The sequence below is a fragment of the Cheilinus undulatus genome, linkage group 2 (assembly GCF_018320785.1).
Source record: "Cheilinus undulatus linkage group 2, ASM1832078v1, whole genome shotgun sequence".
Classification (NCBI taxonomy): Eukaryota; Metazoa; Chordata; class Actinopteri; order Labriformes; family Labridae; genus Cheilinus; species Cheilinus undulatus.
This window is the reverse complement of record NC_054866.1, coordinates 46,140,329-46,156,577: the sequence shown is the minus strand read 5'-3', so window position 1 is coordinate 46,156,577 and position 16,249 is coordinate 46,140,329. Positions and strand designations below refer to the sequence as shown.

Sequence of the window (16,249 nt, the reverse complement as noted above, 5' to 3'; positions counted from 1 at the left end):
AGAGAATTTGTAGCTGGACTTCAAAAGGGCTGTTCAAGCCCGATGCCTGTGCTACCTGACAGAGCTGGAGCAGTTTTGCAAAGAAGAATGGAGTAAACCTGCAGTGTCCAGATGTGCAAGCCTGATTGAGACCTATCCACACAGACTCAGTGCTGTGATTGCAGGCAAAGGTGCATCTACCAAATACTGACTTGAAGGAGGTGAATAGTTATGCAGCCATTTATTTTACATTACATTTACATTTGAAAGGAAAAGCTTTGTCGGTTCTAGCCCTGTTGGGGTCAATGGAGACCAGTTAAAACATGGTCCATCCAATTTTAAGCTATAACAATCTAAATTTATTTGAAACTTGAATACTCACCAGTTATTAGAGCAGCAAAAATACTTATTTCAGTATCGTAGTCCGTTTCAAAACGTAAACCCTCTCCCCATTAAATGGTATACAGCGTTTTTTGTAAAGTAGAGGGCTGGTTGATTAAATGTAACTGTTAGACCACCAATTTGGACCATATATTGCCATTTCAGTTGAAGAAAGGGAGGGAGCTGCATCACGCATTTGACCACTTCAATAACTTTGCAAAAATGTTCTTACTTCTTTTGCCCAGGAGAAGTTCAGCATGGACACTGGTCTTCAGTTAACCCCTGCCCGTAACCCCCCAGCCAGTGTATCTGAATAATCTTAAGTCATAAATATCTCACATTTATTTTAATCCTCATTCACCTCGCATGTCCAGATAAATATCTCATGTAAAGATTTAAAAAGCAAGAAACAAGTCATAAGTAGCCTTTTATAAGTAAGATTAATAAGATTTTTGTCTGGATATATCAGATAAATGTGGATTAATAAAGTGTACTGTGATCGTTTTTATTTGAAATTAGAAAAAGACATGCCTGCTGAGATCTGAGTTGTTGATTTGAATTGGGAATGATATCTAGAATTTAAGATAAGTATGTGATAAGGATCAGAAAGTTAAGGGCATTTGGTGTAGCCCATTTGAGAGAGTTTGGATTCTATTTGCTATCAAGCTGACTTGGTCTCTCAGTGACAGACCACATAAACAGTGAGTCACACTCTCCCTTGCCAAGTCCCCATACCACCATTTTCCGAGGCTCTCTCCTCTCATTCCCACCATCTGAAGTGATTCCTCTGCCTCTCTCTCACTCTGAATGGCTCATACTTAAACAGTCCACTCCCCCGATTCCTGTTTAGTCCTACACTCGCTCTCTGGTTTGCATGCTTGTGGCTAGTTTTGGTTTTATCCTTTGTAAACTATGGGGAATGAGCTCAAGTATGTGTCCCGTGTAAAGCCGTGTGTGTTTCGCATAAGGCAGTCAAGCCTTGCAGAAGAAGGGGTGGTCTCCCCGCCTCCCTGTTCCACTCCTCCATGGAAAGAAACACAAATGAGAAACAGAGACAGAGCAGTCTTTTCCACCCCCCTCTCTCTCTTTGGCTGACAGTGACTCACATGTGAAGAATGTGGTGGGTTGGACTAAGAGTTATTAATATCTCCTTTCCTAGGGTCCGCTAAGTTTCCTCAGGCTTATGCACAGGATCTAGACACTGTACCTTTATGAAGACTTTAACAACATCCCCCTATTTGGAGAATTCCCCAGCAAGACCTGCAGCACACCACACCCTCTCCTGTGAAAGAAAGAAAGAAAGAAAGAAAGAAAGAAGTTATTGAGAGAAGAGTCAAGTGAGGTTACAAATTACAGCTGAAATGTACAGCAGACTACAAAAAGTCATCCTGATATATTTCATTATTGTACCATATTAGAACAGAAATAAATATCTCCACAGAACAGTGCTTGCCTGTTACATAATGAGGCTATGCTGAGTCATAAACCATCTCTAACATTTGTAGCTCAAATCTAGCTGTGTAGTGTTTTCACAGCCATGAGGTGAACCCTACAGGCAGGCTAAAGCTACAGCAGAGGATCCCCCCAACACCAGGCTCCCCCAACAATGAAGATTACTCAACAAAACCGGGGTCTCCTTATACGTCACCCAGTGTTTACACGGGGAATTCCTCTCCAGAAAACCTGCCCTTGAACAAAAACTGGAGTCAGGGACTCTGGAGAGTGGTGACATCTGCTGGAAACAGGATTACCTTACAGGCAACCTTACACTGACACTGCACACTTCACCTGTAGATGGCAGACTGTAGTCACTAAACTGTTGATGTTAAAGGAGAGGTTCCCCATTTTTCTAAAAGTCCCTGTAAAGTAAATAAAAACAACTTTATTTAGGTTTGTTGTATGAAAGGCCACAGTGTTGTGAACCCCCAGGTCAAATTTCAGTCAGATGAAACATCTCTAAGTTTATAAAATTAAGCTTCAAAATCATGGTAAATGAGGCAGTAAAATCTGCTCCAGGACGGTGTGGGCGAGTCTGTTGAATGAGGTGAAGCCACGCAGACTCAGGAGAAATACAATCCTCTCAAATTTAAAAAACGCTACAATCTGAATGACTAAAAGCACTCACGCCATTAGCACCCCTTGACCTTACGTTGACCTTATGATCAAAGTGCAGCTGCCTGGCTCTGTGCCAAAGAAGAGACGTCTGTTTTCTGGCTCAAATCTCTGTTATGATGATTTAAATGATCCATAGACCATTGTGGCTGATAGATTTGGCAAATTTACCACACAATGAACAAGAAAACAGCATTTAACTGACTGTTAACTTTCAATAAAGGCATTAACATAAGCTAACAACAGTCTGTACTGTGATGAACTGCTCTGTGATTTTATATCTTAGTGTTGGGGGGGGGGTGGGGGGTCATTATGTGTTTATTGTGCAAACTTAAAGAAATGCTAGGCTTGTGTGCTACTTTTTTAAGTTTTTGAAGTCTGAGGTTATTTAGACCAGTGGTTCTCAACCTGTCCACCTCATTGATGAAAAATCGCAACCCCGATTTTTTACATTTTCTAATCAATACCAAAAGTTTTTAATATAAAAAATAGGCAGTTTAGATATGACATGGAACAAAGAATGTGATTGAACCATTACATGGAGATGGATCATTCAAAATAAAAACATGTCTTCGGGACGTTTTTCTTCCAGGCACACATCCACGACCCACTTTTGGGCCCTGACCCACCAATAGTGAACCAAGGATTTAGACTTAACAAGAAACGATGTTAAAACAGCATGCAGTGTTTTTCCCTCCTCATATTTGCTGAATTAGTCCTTTGAGGGCTGGATGGGAAGTTGTGGGGAGCCTGATGTAGTCCCTGGGATGCTAGTTTATGAGCACTGGTCTAGACCTGCCCTTTCTCTAAAGTGTCTTGTGATAACATTGACTATGAATGGGCCTTATTCAAATAAAGACTGGTATAGTCTGAGGGTAGCTGACAGCCACAGTAAACTTCCAAAATGGCGTGAAAGGTGGCCATTATATTCTGTCCTCAATCAAATACAGTAAGAACTACTCATGGCATTTACATTTTTTTCTTGAGATTGTAAATTCTGCTTTATGGGATGTGTGCAAATTCTCAAAATATGGTAGCAAGTGCATTACGATAATTTTTAACTAATATTTTTGTCCTGTTATAATTCACATGTGATGAAGCTTTTTGGAGCAAGTTCTTGAACTAGCTGAAATAATTTTCCAAAAATAAGTAAAGAGAGGATTTTACATTTTTTATTATTTCAAAAAAGTGAGCAAAATTAGAAGCAAACGGCTCAGAACAGTCAGATAAGCTCAAAAATCTCAAATTTAGCTGCCTAAACACAGCACTTTTCACAAGGACAACCTCAGTGACTCAAACCTGAACACTTGGAAACACTGATGTTACGTTGTAGAAGACGAGACATGAAGAAACCTTAAAAACTCCCTATTTGGAAACATTTATTAAGAAAGGTAAAGATGTATCAGTTTGTACAAAATATCTTTCAGTTCAAAAATATGAACACATTTTGAGTAAGGCATGACTGAACATCCTCTTTCAGCTTGTCATCAGGTTTAATCGAACAATTCAAAAGAGCATTATAATCATTTTCAGTGTTATAGTTGGTGCAGTTCTTAGAAACTGAAGTGGTTTTTGATGTCTTTAATCTGTTTCATCATGTCACCAATCTGCTGTCCCTGTTCTCTGAGGACATCCTGAACGACCTTCTTCTGGTGGGCGTTCAGTGAGACTGTCGTCCTGGCTGCTGGTACATCCTTGTCCACTTGGGTCTTCTGGTACTCCATCTTCATGTTCACCTGCTTGATGGAGTTGTCCAGGTGTTTCAGCTGATCACTGATGGTCTGCAGCTCTTTCCTCATATCCTTCTCACTGTTTGACAGTATGGGTAGTTGACTTTGCAGGCTGCCTAGCACTTTCTTAACCCTAGTCATGATGGTTTCCTGACGATACTTTGCATCTTCATATTTGTCCGCCAACCTCTCTGCAGCCTCTCTCAGGCTCATTCTCTCCTCCCTGCACACTGCCATCTCTTCCAGCTGCTTGTTCTTCTGGCCTGTCAGAAGTTTTACCCTTCTCTGCATCTCTTCACGGGCCATGTCCTGCTTTAGAATGTACTCCTCACGGAAGACCTGTGTGGCTCTGCTGAGGAGTTGCAGACACTCTGGAGGAGGAGGTGACGTTTCCTTGTCACCAGCCTTGAGTACAAAGGGATTAGTGGAGCTACGTGCCAGAATATTGCGAATGTGCTGCTCAAAGGAGTCGTCAGCCAGTCCGCGCAGAGGTGAGCTACCAGAGCCCGGACCTGGATGGGAGCACAGCAGTGGAGGGGAGGGAGGGCGAATGGAACTCAGCAAAGGCAACAAAATGCACTCGTAGCTGCTGGTGATGCAGATCATGGTGGCACCCAAAGAAAGGTCAGACACAATCAAAAAGCCACGAACTGGAGCTGATGGACTAGTTAGGAGGGGTTTGGTGCAAAGAATGTGCTCTACAATACAGCGCTTCTCCGCAGCCAGCTCCTGGAGACTGTCCTTATCCTCCTCGCCTGACTGGAGGAACTTCTGCAGCTTGTTGACCCAGATTAGCCCGACCCCATGCACTCCTGCTTCATGTGTGCAGTGATACCTGTGCGGACACAGAGGGTCTCGGTGCAGTCTGATCGGGCAGGTGAAATCAAACTCTTGAGGGTCCTCGTCCTCTCCTGTGGCCACTTTGAGGGTCAGCTCGAGCTCAACACACTCAAATACATAAAGAGCCGGCACTGCTTCTGTTCCTCTGATCCACTTCTCCACTGCCCCCGTCTCCTCCTCATCATCGGACTCCAGCACCACACAGTGGTAAAGTGTGCCCGTTTCGGTAGCAATAACCAGAATACTGGGAACACAGGGCAGGCAAAGAATGGCACAAGCATCATAGCCATAGTTATCCTCTGCTGCGGGATACATAGGGAGTGGTCCGACTGGTTTACTCAGACTCACCCCGTTCGTCTGGCTGGTGTAGCTCAGGTAGGTCTCCCCATTTTCGTAGAGGATATAAATAGGGTAGACCAGCTGTTCTTTGGAGCACAATCCTGCCAGCTGCCGAGGTGGGGATGAGATTGGCCCAAAGTCAAAAGCCACGGCTATCTCCCCCAGAGACGCTGCATAGGACCTGGCAGGAGGGTGGATGCCACTGCCATCTTCTGACTGCGACAGCGGCAAAACTTTGGCTGGTGTCTGGGGTGACTTCAAGCCGTAAAACCTAGGGGTATCAGAAATAAAAGTAAAGTTACATATCAAAGGTCTCACAAATATTCTTTTTCTTTTCTGCTTTCTTTTTAAATTCAGTCTATGTAATTATAATTGGATGAAGTACCCCATTTCTATGGTTGATTTTGGGCGCATTTACATTTGTGAAAATAACACTTCAAATATAAAATTAATTAACTCAAGAAAATTTTTCTTCCAGTCTGTTCCACTGTTTATTTTGACATATTTTGAAAATTTAGTCTCAGTCTTAGTTTTCAGATTAAAAATGCCTTTTAGTGAGGGCTGATTTCTTTCAGTTGGTAGAGCAATGTCCACAAACAGAGGCTATAGTCCTTGACGCACTGGTCACGGGATTGATTCCTTTTCTTGGCGCCAATTGATGCATGTCTTCCCCCATCTCTCTCCCTTTATTTCCTGTCCCTCCTGAGCTGTTCTATCAGAATAAAGGCAAAAAAGCCCAAACAATAATCTTTAAAATGCATTTTAGTTTTGGGCACATTTTAATTATTGTCACTTTTGAAAGTTTTCATCTAGTTTCAGTCAACAAAAACTCGTGCCATTTTAATCCAGTTTTAGTCATTTAAAGTTCTTAGATTTTATTCTTTACTTTTAGTCAAAACAACTATTTCCTTTGGACTTATCAGCCATATTCACTCATATAATGTATTTTTAAGTGTGCTGACATGCCTTGAATTCCTCCTTTCCCAATCTCTGATTATGTGTGGGGGGTTTTTTCTTAGAGATTTTTTTTTAACCGTACAATGGAGAAATATCATGGAATTTGAACATTCAGCAGTAAAGTGTTGAAGTCTTGTCATGATGAAAACTAAACTTACTTTTCATCAGGGTTTTTATTGTCAAACATCTATTTTTAGTAGGGACCCACAATATTTTTTATGTCGATATGCATATATTTACAAGTTATTATAGCATATACTGATACTGGTATGTTAATTTAGTGTAGACCTTAAACTTCAGTCCTTAAAGTACACAATTTAAAGTTTTACGATGAACAATTACAAAAATTTCAGGCCTTAAAAACACTTAAGAGTGTAACAAATGATGATAAATAAAGGAAAAGACTTCAACTGACGTAGGTCTGTTGGTGCCACCTAAAACTCCACTCATTTAATTGTTCATACAGCCAGTGTTTACATCTGATATAGGCGGATATTTACAGCTAAAATATCAGTTGTAAAACAGGCAGAAATTTTCCAGTCTGTCTGAAGATATATTTACAAGTCAATATCTGCTGACACTGACATTTTACCAAAATGACAGTGCATCCCTAATTTTTTACCTAGTCTGGTCAGGACTGAACAACTTAGGGAAAAAATCTTATTGCAAATTTATTTTCCAACAAAATATATTTCCATATTGATTTAATATATGTAATTTAATAAATATATATAGATATTTTCTGTTCCTCATCTTATGTATTTTTCAACAAACACAAGCAATAGATCACTAAATTGTTACGAATACAATATTACATAAATCAAACCAGGACTGAATGCGTTCTACAAAATATGTAATTCTGACTATTTTATTCATATCCCAAATTTAATATTTATTGTTGCATTGCAGGGAATGATCATTGTAATTTAATTCAAATTTTAAATAACGAATAATACACATAAATAAGAAAAGCAGGATTTTTGTAAACCATTTAGGGCTGATGCTGTTGTATTTGCATTCTGTTTTGAGTATAACACCATTACTACTGCAGAAAAATGAGATTAAACTGGTAATTCAACACACATTTAGGGTTGAAGAAATATTGCACCTTCTGTGATTTGAAAATTGTGGTAAGCCAGCCTTAAGTCTTACTCTCATATTCACCATGAAAAGTTAGTTGATTAACTTTCTGAGTCATTCTTTCAGTTGAAAAATTAACACAGGTCTGTACCAATCTTATTATATTGCAATTGCGATTTAAAATGCGACTATTTGAGTTCCACAAGCAGCATTTCTTGTGGTTCCTTGCTGTGTTTTACCTTTGTATATTATAAGGGAAGCGTTGTGCTTCACTTCATTTCAGATAACGGGTGTACTCTGTTCTGTTATTATGTTACATAAAAAAACTAATATTAAAAAAAGGCGTTAAACCTGATGGTGTTGTCGGATGTGAGCAGAACCAGGTGTGGCTCGTCGGTCTCGCTGGGATACCAGGCTGCCTGCCGTAGATTGACAGACGGTGAGCTGGTGAAGAAGCGTTCAGCCACCGGGATGGTTTTACAGTTGATTTCGCTCCTTCCGCCCTCGAACTCGGACCTTTTCCCCCACCGCTGAGGAAGCTCCAGCACCGAGACACCCCTCTTCCCGATGAGAGCGACATGGTGCTGCGTTGGACTCAACAACACCTGCCCAACTTCAAAGAGAGGAGGGTTGATACACAGCAAGGTCTGGTGGTTCCCGCTGCGACTCTCGTCCGAGTTTAACTGTCGCAAGTTGGCCGTGTAAAACACGCGGTCTATGTCGTCCCACACGAAGAAGTCACTGCCTAAACAAAACGTGAGATGTTTAGCAACCCCCCTCTCATTTAAGTTGGGCTCCAAACCCAACTTCTCTCGTATCTTTTTGAAAATAGTGTGGTTTGGTAGCTCATCCAGCCACCTCTCCGTGCTGAATGCCGCCATCTTGATCCCCGCTTCTTTGAAGGAAAACAGCATTGACAACGCGAGATTTTTACGACAGTTATTTAACGTATTACGCCGGCGCTGTCGTATATTTTGCAGAATCACCATGGCGTTGAAAGAAACCGCAGGGCTGTATGAGACACTCAAAGCGGAGTGGAACAAGAAAAACCCAAATCTGAGTAAATGTGGAGAGCTTCTGAGTAAACTTAAGGTACATTTAGACGTTGATATGATCATTTTAGATACTGTTTATTTCTAACATTTCTAGCATCTTTAGAAGCGTTAGCGCTATTAGCAGCTAAAGCTAAATTTGCTAACGGAGTCTAGCCGTGCTAATATTGTGTGTTTTTTAATGTAAGGGAAACTTATGAGACATAGATGATACTTAATTGGATTTTTGAGAGTAGTGTGTTCATTTATTACCACACTTTGAACGCCATCTAAGTACGTGTATTTATTTTAACAGTTCTGTTACTAGCAAAGGTAAATAAATCATGAACGTCAGTGTTGCTAATGCTAACGTCTAACCAGACTGTTGTGTGTCAAGTGTAAACCCAAAACTAAGCCTAGTAAACACCATCCACACATCCAATATGTATGCGCCTTCATTGTTTACAATTGTTGTTATTTTAGTGCTTTAAAGAATTTCTTAGCTTCATCATCACCTGATTCGGTCATAGAGAATACATTTCATCATATCAGATTAAGTGAAATAATTTGGATTATCAGGGCAAAACATTGCCTTTGATAGGTTTTGTAGATAATGACATGTCCTTTTACAGATTTCCTTACTGGAGCTGAACTTTTTACCTACCGGTGGGTCCGCTCTGACAAAGCAGCAGCTCATTTTAGCTCGTGAGTACAAGCGGCAACTCAAGCTAGTTAACATGCACAGTGTTTAATGATCCTTGATATATTAACTTTGAACAAAAAGTACGAATTTTTGTGTTTGGTGGATTAATTATTTGTGGTTCCAATGCTTTTTTACATTGTTGGATGCCCTGTTTATTTCCCTTTTCAATGGTGCCACATTTGTAAGGAACATGCATTTGTTGGATGAGCAGCAAGGGTGAGTTTGTGGGTTGTGCCCATGAAAATTTTGCCAGATCTGCTCTGCCTTTACCAAACATCTTATTGTGTTGTTGCCATTAACCCTCGTTTTGAGGTTCTGGTACCCCCAGGTGCTGGCAATCAGATTGGGCTGCAACCAGACCATGTGGAGGAACGTTATGTTCAGTTATTTAGTCCAGATTCTGCATACGGCAGTTGGATCATAGGGTCAAAGTGTAGAGAGGACACACTTTTCTGATTGCTGCACCGATAGAGTAACATCTTTAGGAGGAGGCAGTGTAATGGTGTGGGGAGAGGGGAGTAGGACCCAGGCTGCTGTGGCTTAGTATGGTTCTTTCACATGCTTCTGAGTCTCCTGTTTGTCGAATTAATAAACTGTAGGGCTGTCAATAGATTAAAATAATTGCACAAATTTCATAGTTAACTCGAGATTAATCGCAAATTAATCACACTTTTTTAACTGTTCTAAATGTACCATACAGAACTATTTGTCAAATTTTAAATACCCTTATCAACACAAGTAAACAAAAATGCTTTCTTTATGCAAAGTTTTGTTCATGTCATCAACCTAAAACAACAACAAATAATGTCCAGAAAACCCTCTAGACTAAGCTCAAAGATACTGAACGCTCAAAAAAATCTGCTGAGAGAATAACATGGTAAACTCAAGACCAACAAGGACGACCGATGGAGATACTGACCTAAATATAACATTACTGAATAATACCACAATGTAGTGTCTAACTTTGGACTTCTAGAAATTAATTCCTCTGTTCGCAGCAGCTTAACACAGAACGACAGATCTCATCATCACACATGGACATAAAGAACATGGTCAGTGAAGTTTAAATCCCTCAAAAATCATTCCTGATCTTTCACACTTAAAGCAGAGAATTTCAGTCGCACATGAGAGAAATAAAGGCTCACAAACATCCCTTTACACCAAGACAACTCACAACAGGATGATAACAGAGAGACTAAATACAGTTAGAGAATTACACTACAGATTACTGGGAGAAGTCCAGTCTCCAGTGAGAGCTCAGTAAGACAGAGACACAGCTAACAGTGTTTCACTGTTCTGATGTGGTCAGAGGTGGGTAAGGTGGACACATCTGCCCTACTCACGAGAAAAAGTAATTACTTCAAAAATGTCTGCTATTATTTATCATCTTTTTATTTTCAAATTAAAAAATGCCCAAATGTAAAATATGCAGTAAGAAATTACTGTCATCAGTCCAGTAGATTTACTGGAATGATGTCAATAAACACCCATTTGAAGCTGCTTTTCAAAACTCATGAACACACAAAGTAAAAGAAGTCTCAGTAGAGAACTTTTAAGGTGTAGTAAGAGGACTAAACCATCTTTTATTCTTTAGATCATAGAAGAGCTACAAATTTAATCTTGTTTTTGTCTTCATGAATAAAGGGAACCCACGGTCTAATAATGCTTTTAGCTTGTATTATGATACTATACAGAGCTCATTTGCTCTCAGGCTCACCTGTAACACCTCTGCTCACCTGCTCTGTCCCCTCCTCCTCCTCATGATGCAGCTGTATATTCACCAGCATCAGACCGCCTCCTATAGGGACAGCAGAGTCTTTGACACTTTTGCAGCATCTTAATTGACTTTTTTTTTTTTTTTTTTTTTTTTTTTTTTTTTTTTTTTTAAATTTGGTGTTTATTTACAGTTCGAGTCGATCCTTGTAGTGCATAAGATTCGTTTTCTCCAAATACTTTCACTTTCAAGCAGGAGCTGAGTGGGGATGGGAGAGGGGACCTGGACCTTTAGGACCAGTCAATATAAAGGGGTAACGCCACTATGGAGCCGGTACATAATGGAATGAATAAATGAATAAATCATACTGGCCCAAAAGTGCTTTGGCCCACTGGGAAATGCCTGGTATGCCAGATAGCAAGTCCATCCCGGCTTGCAGAGTTGTCTCTTTAGTAAACATTCCAGCATGGCTAAGGGGGCGGCTCTCTGCATTAGTGGTTTGGTCAGCCAGCAAGTGGTAAAGGGTATTTAAGACTCTGCGAACTCTTAATAACTCAGTTCATGTTGATAGTAAGAGAAAATAACTTCAGTCTTATCTGGCATAACCTTAAAGGTCAACCTGTCATTCAGTAGTCTCTGTCCTGTATCCATTTCTGCTCACGTTCACTGCATCACAACAGCGGCGCTTCCTGATCTGGCAAACTACAGGATGGGTCGAGGGTCACATAGAATGCGCATGTGTTAATCGTGCGACAAAAAAATTAGTGCCATTAAAAGTAATTTGGGTTAACGCGATATTAACGTGTTAACATTGACAGCTCTAATAAATTGTAAAATTGCCAATATGTCTTGTTTTTTCAGACTTCAATCATATAATCCACCAAACATCACCTAACAAGAGTCAATGGCAGAAAAAGCTATTTGGCAGAAATTTGGGATTTTTTTTTAAGGGCACAACCCACATACTTAGCTCTGCTGCTCATCCCACAAATCTATGTTACTTACATATGTGGCATAATTTGAAAGGGAAGAAGAAGCATTGTTACAACAAAGAAATAATCTATCAAACTCAAATTTCCTTACTTTAATGTGCTAGGTTTATATGGTAAAGTCTGCATCAAGGTATGCCTAATTAACACAGATCTTTGCATTTGCTGCAGGTGATGTCCTCGAAATTGGAGCCTTGTGGAGCATCCTCAAGAAAGACATCCCATCCTTTGAGAGATACATGGCCCAACTAAAATGTTACTACTTCGACTACAAGTACTATTGTCTTTTTAAACATATATTTAGATTATAATGCAGCATAGTGGTCACTGGGTTGTTCTAACTTGGCTCTTTTACTTTTGTCTTTAAGGGATGAACTGCCTGAAGCTGCCTACATGCACCAGTTGCTTGGACTGAACTTGCTGTTCCTGCTCTCACAGAACCGTGTGTCTGAGTTTCACACAGAACTTGAACGACTGAGTGCACGAGACATTCAGACCAACGTGTACATCAGACACCCAGTGTCCTTAGAACAGGTGCAGCATTAAGACAGAAGTTTGTTTTTATTTAGCCCCATTGCAATTTTTCAGGTTTCAGTGTGAAACCTTAATATTTATTTGTTAGATAAATTTGTATTTCACATAATATGATAACTCTGGTTGAAAAATCATACCATGTGAATGTTTTATATTCTCCTGACCCTTGCAGTACTTGATGGAGGGAAGCTACAACAAGGTTTTTCTTGCCAAAGGGAACATACCTGCCGAGAGCTACACATTTTTCATAGATATCCTGCTTGACACCATTCGGTAAGAGTCTTCATATACTAAAGCTTCATATCAGTGTCAATTTCATCAATTAAAACGATGACTAAAAAGGTTTGTTGACCACCTTTTTTCCATCGTTGACTAAAAGTAGATTAAAACTATAAAGGGTAGAAATTACTGAAATGTGACTAAAACTAAAGAACATTTAATCTAAAGACTGAGACTGAAATTAAAAATAGCTGTCAACATTAACACTGCCTTATATTCAGCGTCATTGTTTTTTTCTTTTTTTAAGTTTGAAATTTTTGTTCTAAGTCCTAATACATCCAAGTTTTTAAAAATGTTACATTGTATGTCTGTTCATTAACAATGTATCAGGAAACTTTTGGCATACATTTGGTTGTGACTGCAGCAGTTTAAAACATTCAAACCTTCAGGTAACCACAGGAAAACATAATGCTATTATTTTGTTCAACAAAATAAATTACTGATCAAAACAAATATAACAATTTAAATCTGCTTTGTTTTCCAAAAGGTATTTACTAAGGCATCCTAATAAAAAATATAAGAAATAACACAATCTTAGTTTATTTCTTTTTATATTTATTTCTTTTTTTATCAGGAAGGCCATGTGATGATTAGACATAATATTTTAGAAACACTTTTACTAAACTGTGAACTTTATCATTGCAGAGATGAAATTGCAGGTTGCATAGAGAAAGCATATGAGCAGATCCAGTTTGGAGAAGCTACACGTGTGCTGTTCTTCAGTTCTCCAAAAAAGATGACAGAGTATGCCAAGAAGGTATGTATATTTTATGTTGGTGGATATGTTTCTATTAAGTGTGAACGTTAAGTTGCATCTATAGCTCATGTAAAGACAAATTGAAATCTCTGCAAGTGAAGTTAAAAAAGTCATAATTTGCATATTCTAAACTGCATTTAAACAAAACGGGAGGAATATTGCAAGCTTTGTTACTTTCTGTGAAAAACAGGTTATTATTGTTTCAAGTACCTAAACTACTGGGGAGAATTTATGGAAATTAAACATTAAGTTCTCACTTTGCTCATACTTTTCTTAATTGATATTCTTTTTATTATTCAAATGGAAAAAAATCTCTTACTTGTGCCAAAAGTGTGTATTGTTTGTATCTCTCTTTTGCTTGTACATAACAAAGCAGATGGACTGGCCAGATTCCATGTCTGTCATCAGGCAAATCTATCTAGTAAAGCTCCTGTCTTAAACAATTGTGTTTGAAAAAGGAACGGACAATCGGCATCATTTGAGGAGGAGGCGGTGGCTACTGGTGGAGTTTATTAGTATTGGAACCCGTATAGCAGTTAGCTTGGATGTAGCTCTAGTATATGAGCAGTTTTATCAGAACTGGACCATATTTCTTTGCTAAATAAAAAGGAAAGAACAGCCTTGAATGCTTTCATGACAGGAAAGATGTTTTCACTCTTCTCCTGACTTGTTTGGCATGAGTTTGGAATAGGTATAGGCAGAGTTTATTTGTCCTGTAAACTGGTATATACAATGCCTGCCACTGGTGTAGCAATTAGCTAAGATGTAGCTATAGTATTGCATGTTTATCTGAAATGGGCCACATTGAATGTGAAATACATCCCACCCAATGGATTTATGAAAGTCTGTCTGGGGTAGGTAGTTTAATTTTACCACAAAAAAAAAAGATAAGCAACAGTTATTAAGGGATCTAAAGCATTGTGAGCCTTGTGGTGTAAATAGAATAACTTTTGTTCCAGTAGGTGGTATTTTAAATAAATAATTAAACAAATCAATTTTAAGGTGAAAAAGGTATGCAGACATGTTCCATGGTGGTGGTATACTTTTTTCCTTGAGGTTTCTTTTTCAAAATTGAGATAAAATCTTTTCCTAAATTCTTGCCTTGGAAAGTACCAAAGTATCGAAAAGCCAAAGCTGATCATTATTTTCCTATCATTTCAGAGGGGATGGAGTTTGAGCCAAGATGGCTATTACTCTTTCACCAGTCAGCAGCAACGGACAGAAGAGGTGACCATTCCCTCAACAGAGCTGGCACAACAGGTCATTGAATATGCACGACAGCTGGAAATGATTGTGTAATCCGCCCCCAGGAACACACTCAGCCATGTACAGACACACTCAGATGCTCACGCCGCTGATCCAGTATACATCCAGCCAGTGCAAACACAATTTCCCTGAGGAATATGAATGCACTGATTATCAGAGGGGTTGACAATTTGCCATTTCTTGTAAATTAAATGCCATTTATATTGGATTCTTAAACCTGTCTGAATGTCCCCCCTGTATGGCAGTTTCTTCTATTTTAAAGGATGGGAAACAAATTATCACAGAGGAACAGCCTTTTCAGTAGTTACCTTTAATGAAGATATTTAAGAGTTAGTTACTTATCCTATCAAAGATATCTCCAGTATACAACTAAGTTAAGCTTTTTTTATGGGTTACTCCCAGCTGGTGATTAAAAACTTGCATCCTTCATGTTCATATACTATGAGGAATACTTTTGGGTCCCAAAAGTGTTACAAGTTTAATCTCAATCACCATGCTCTGACTTTGCCTTACAGTGTCACAAAAACTATCAATACCATACATTATTTCCCCCCAGGATACAAGCAAACTCTTTTTTGTACACAAAGTTCATTTTTCCCTTAGTAGAGCTCACAGAAATGTATTGCCCTTACCTTGTATCCTAGCAACTGACAGGATTACCATTGAAGTTTGTGAGTGTTTTCTAAATGGTAATGCCTCTTCCTCCCTAGATGGTTTGTTATCCAGCTGATCTCACAATGCAAATCTTTGTCTGCAATAAATGATTCAGAAAATAAACTTTTTGACTTACGTTATGTTTAAGTTTGCTTTTTTCACACTGCAACTCTCCAAGGGAGCAGGGTATTTGCTGCAGCTTCACTGGAACAGAACTGATTCACAAAATGCAAGTCATCAACATAAATAATGAAAGTAATGTCATTGCTGAGAATCGTATTCCTCCCTCAGGAAAACGGAAATAAAGGGACAAGCAAGGGACAGAATCAGATGTCCTAAACTCAAGATTTTGTTCTCGGAATAAAAATAATGCTGACTAGGCACCTAAAGGGAGTAAGCAGAGACTGTTGAGGACTTGTCTTGAGCACATCCAGTCTTTTTACCTAGTACATATGTCTTGTATTGTCTTTGGCTATTATTAAGACCTTTTGGTTACTATTGGTGGGTATTTTTAAATTCATGAAGTGACAGTATCTTGATGTAGAGAAACCAATATTTTATGTAGTTTTTTATTCACTGGAGCTCTGACTTGACCGTTTTGCCTGCCTCTGGGGTTGAAGGGGTTTTCAGTAACAGCTGGGACAGCTGTTGGCATTTCTTCTGTTACTGTTACCCGTAGATCTTACACTTTCACATTGACCTTTTCAATTCTAGGTGAAGTCTTTCCTGCGGTGCATTGTCAGCTTTGTGGGTGGGGTATCTCAGCGAGCTCATTATTTCTTGATTGGGCTGACTTCTAAGGCAGTAAATCCTGGCTGCTCATAACTTGCAAATTGCTGGCAGTTTCTTTCACTATTTGCGGGAAGCTTCAACTGTCCTCCTGAAAGAGCCAATAATCTGATTG

General features: G+C 39.2%; 2 protein-coding genes across 2 annotated transcripts; one reads left to right on the top strand and one right to left on the bottom strand.

The window, feature by feature from the left end:
- Positions 1–3,622: 3,622 nt before the first annotated feature.
- nup88 (nucleoporin 88) lies at positions 3,623–8,407 on the bottom strand. Its single transcript, XM_041805200.1, has 2 exons — positions 7,770–8,407; positions 3,623–5,652 (listed from the first exon to the last, which is right to left on the bottom strand). Exons 1-2 carry the CDS (start codon positions 8,405–8,407, stop codon positions 4,026–4,028), a joined length of 2,265 nt encoding a protein of 754 aa, XP_041661134.1. The 3' UTR covers positions 3,623–4,025.
- psmd8 (proteasome 26S subunit, non-ATPase 8) lies at positions 8,379–15,480 on the top strand. The gene is made up of 7 exons (XM_041805214.1): positions 8,379–8,510; positions 9,082–9,154; positions 12,027–12,129; positions 12,224–12,389; positions 12,562–12,662; positions 13,314–13,425; positions 14,587–15,480. Exons 1-7 carry the CDS (start codon positions 8,406–8,408, stop codon positions 14,722–14,724), a joined length of 798 nt encoding a protein of 265 aa, XP_041661148.1. The 5' UTR covers positions 8,379–8,405; the 3' UTR covers positions 14,725–15,480.
- The last annotated feature ends 769 nt before the right edge of the window (positions 15,481–16,249 follow it).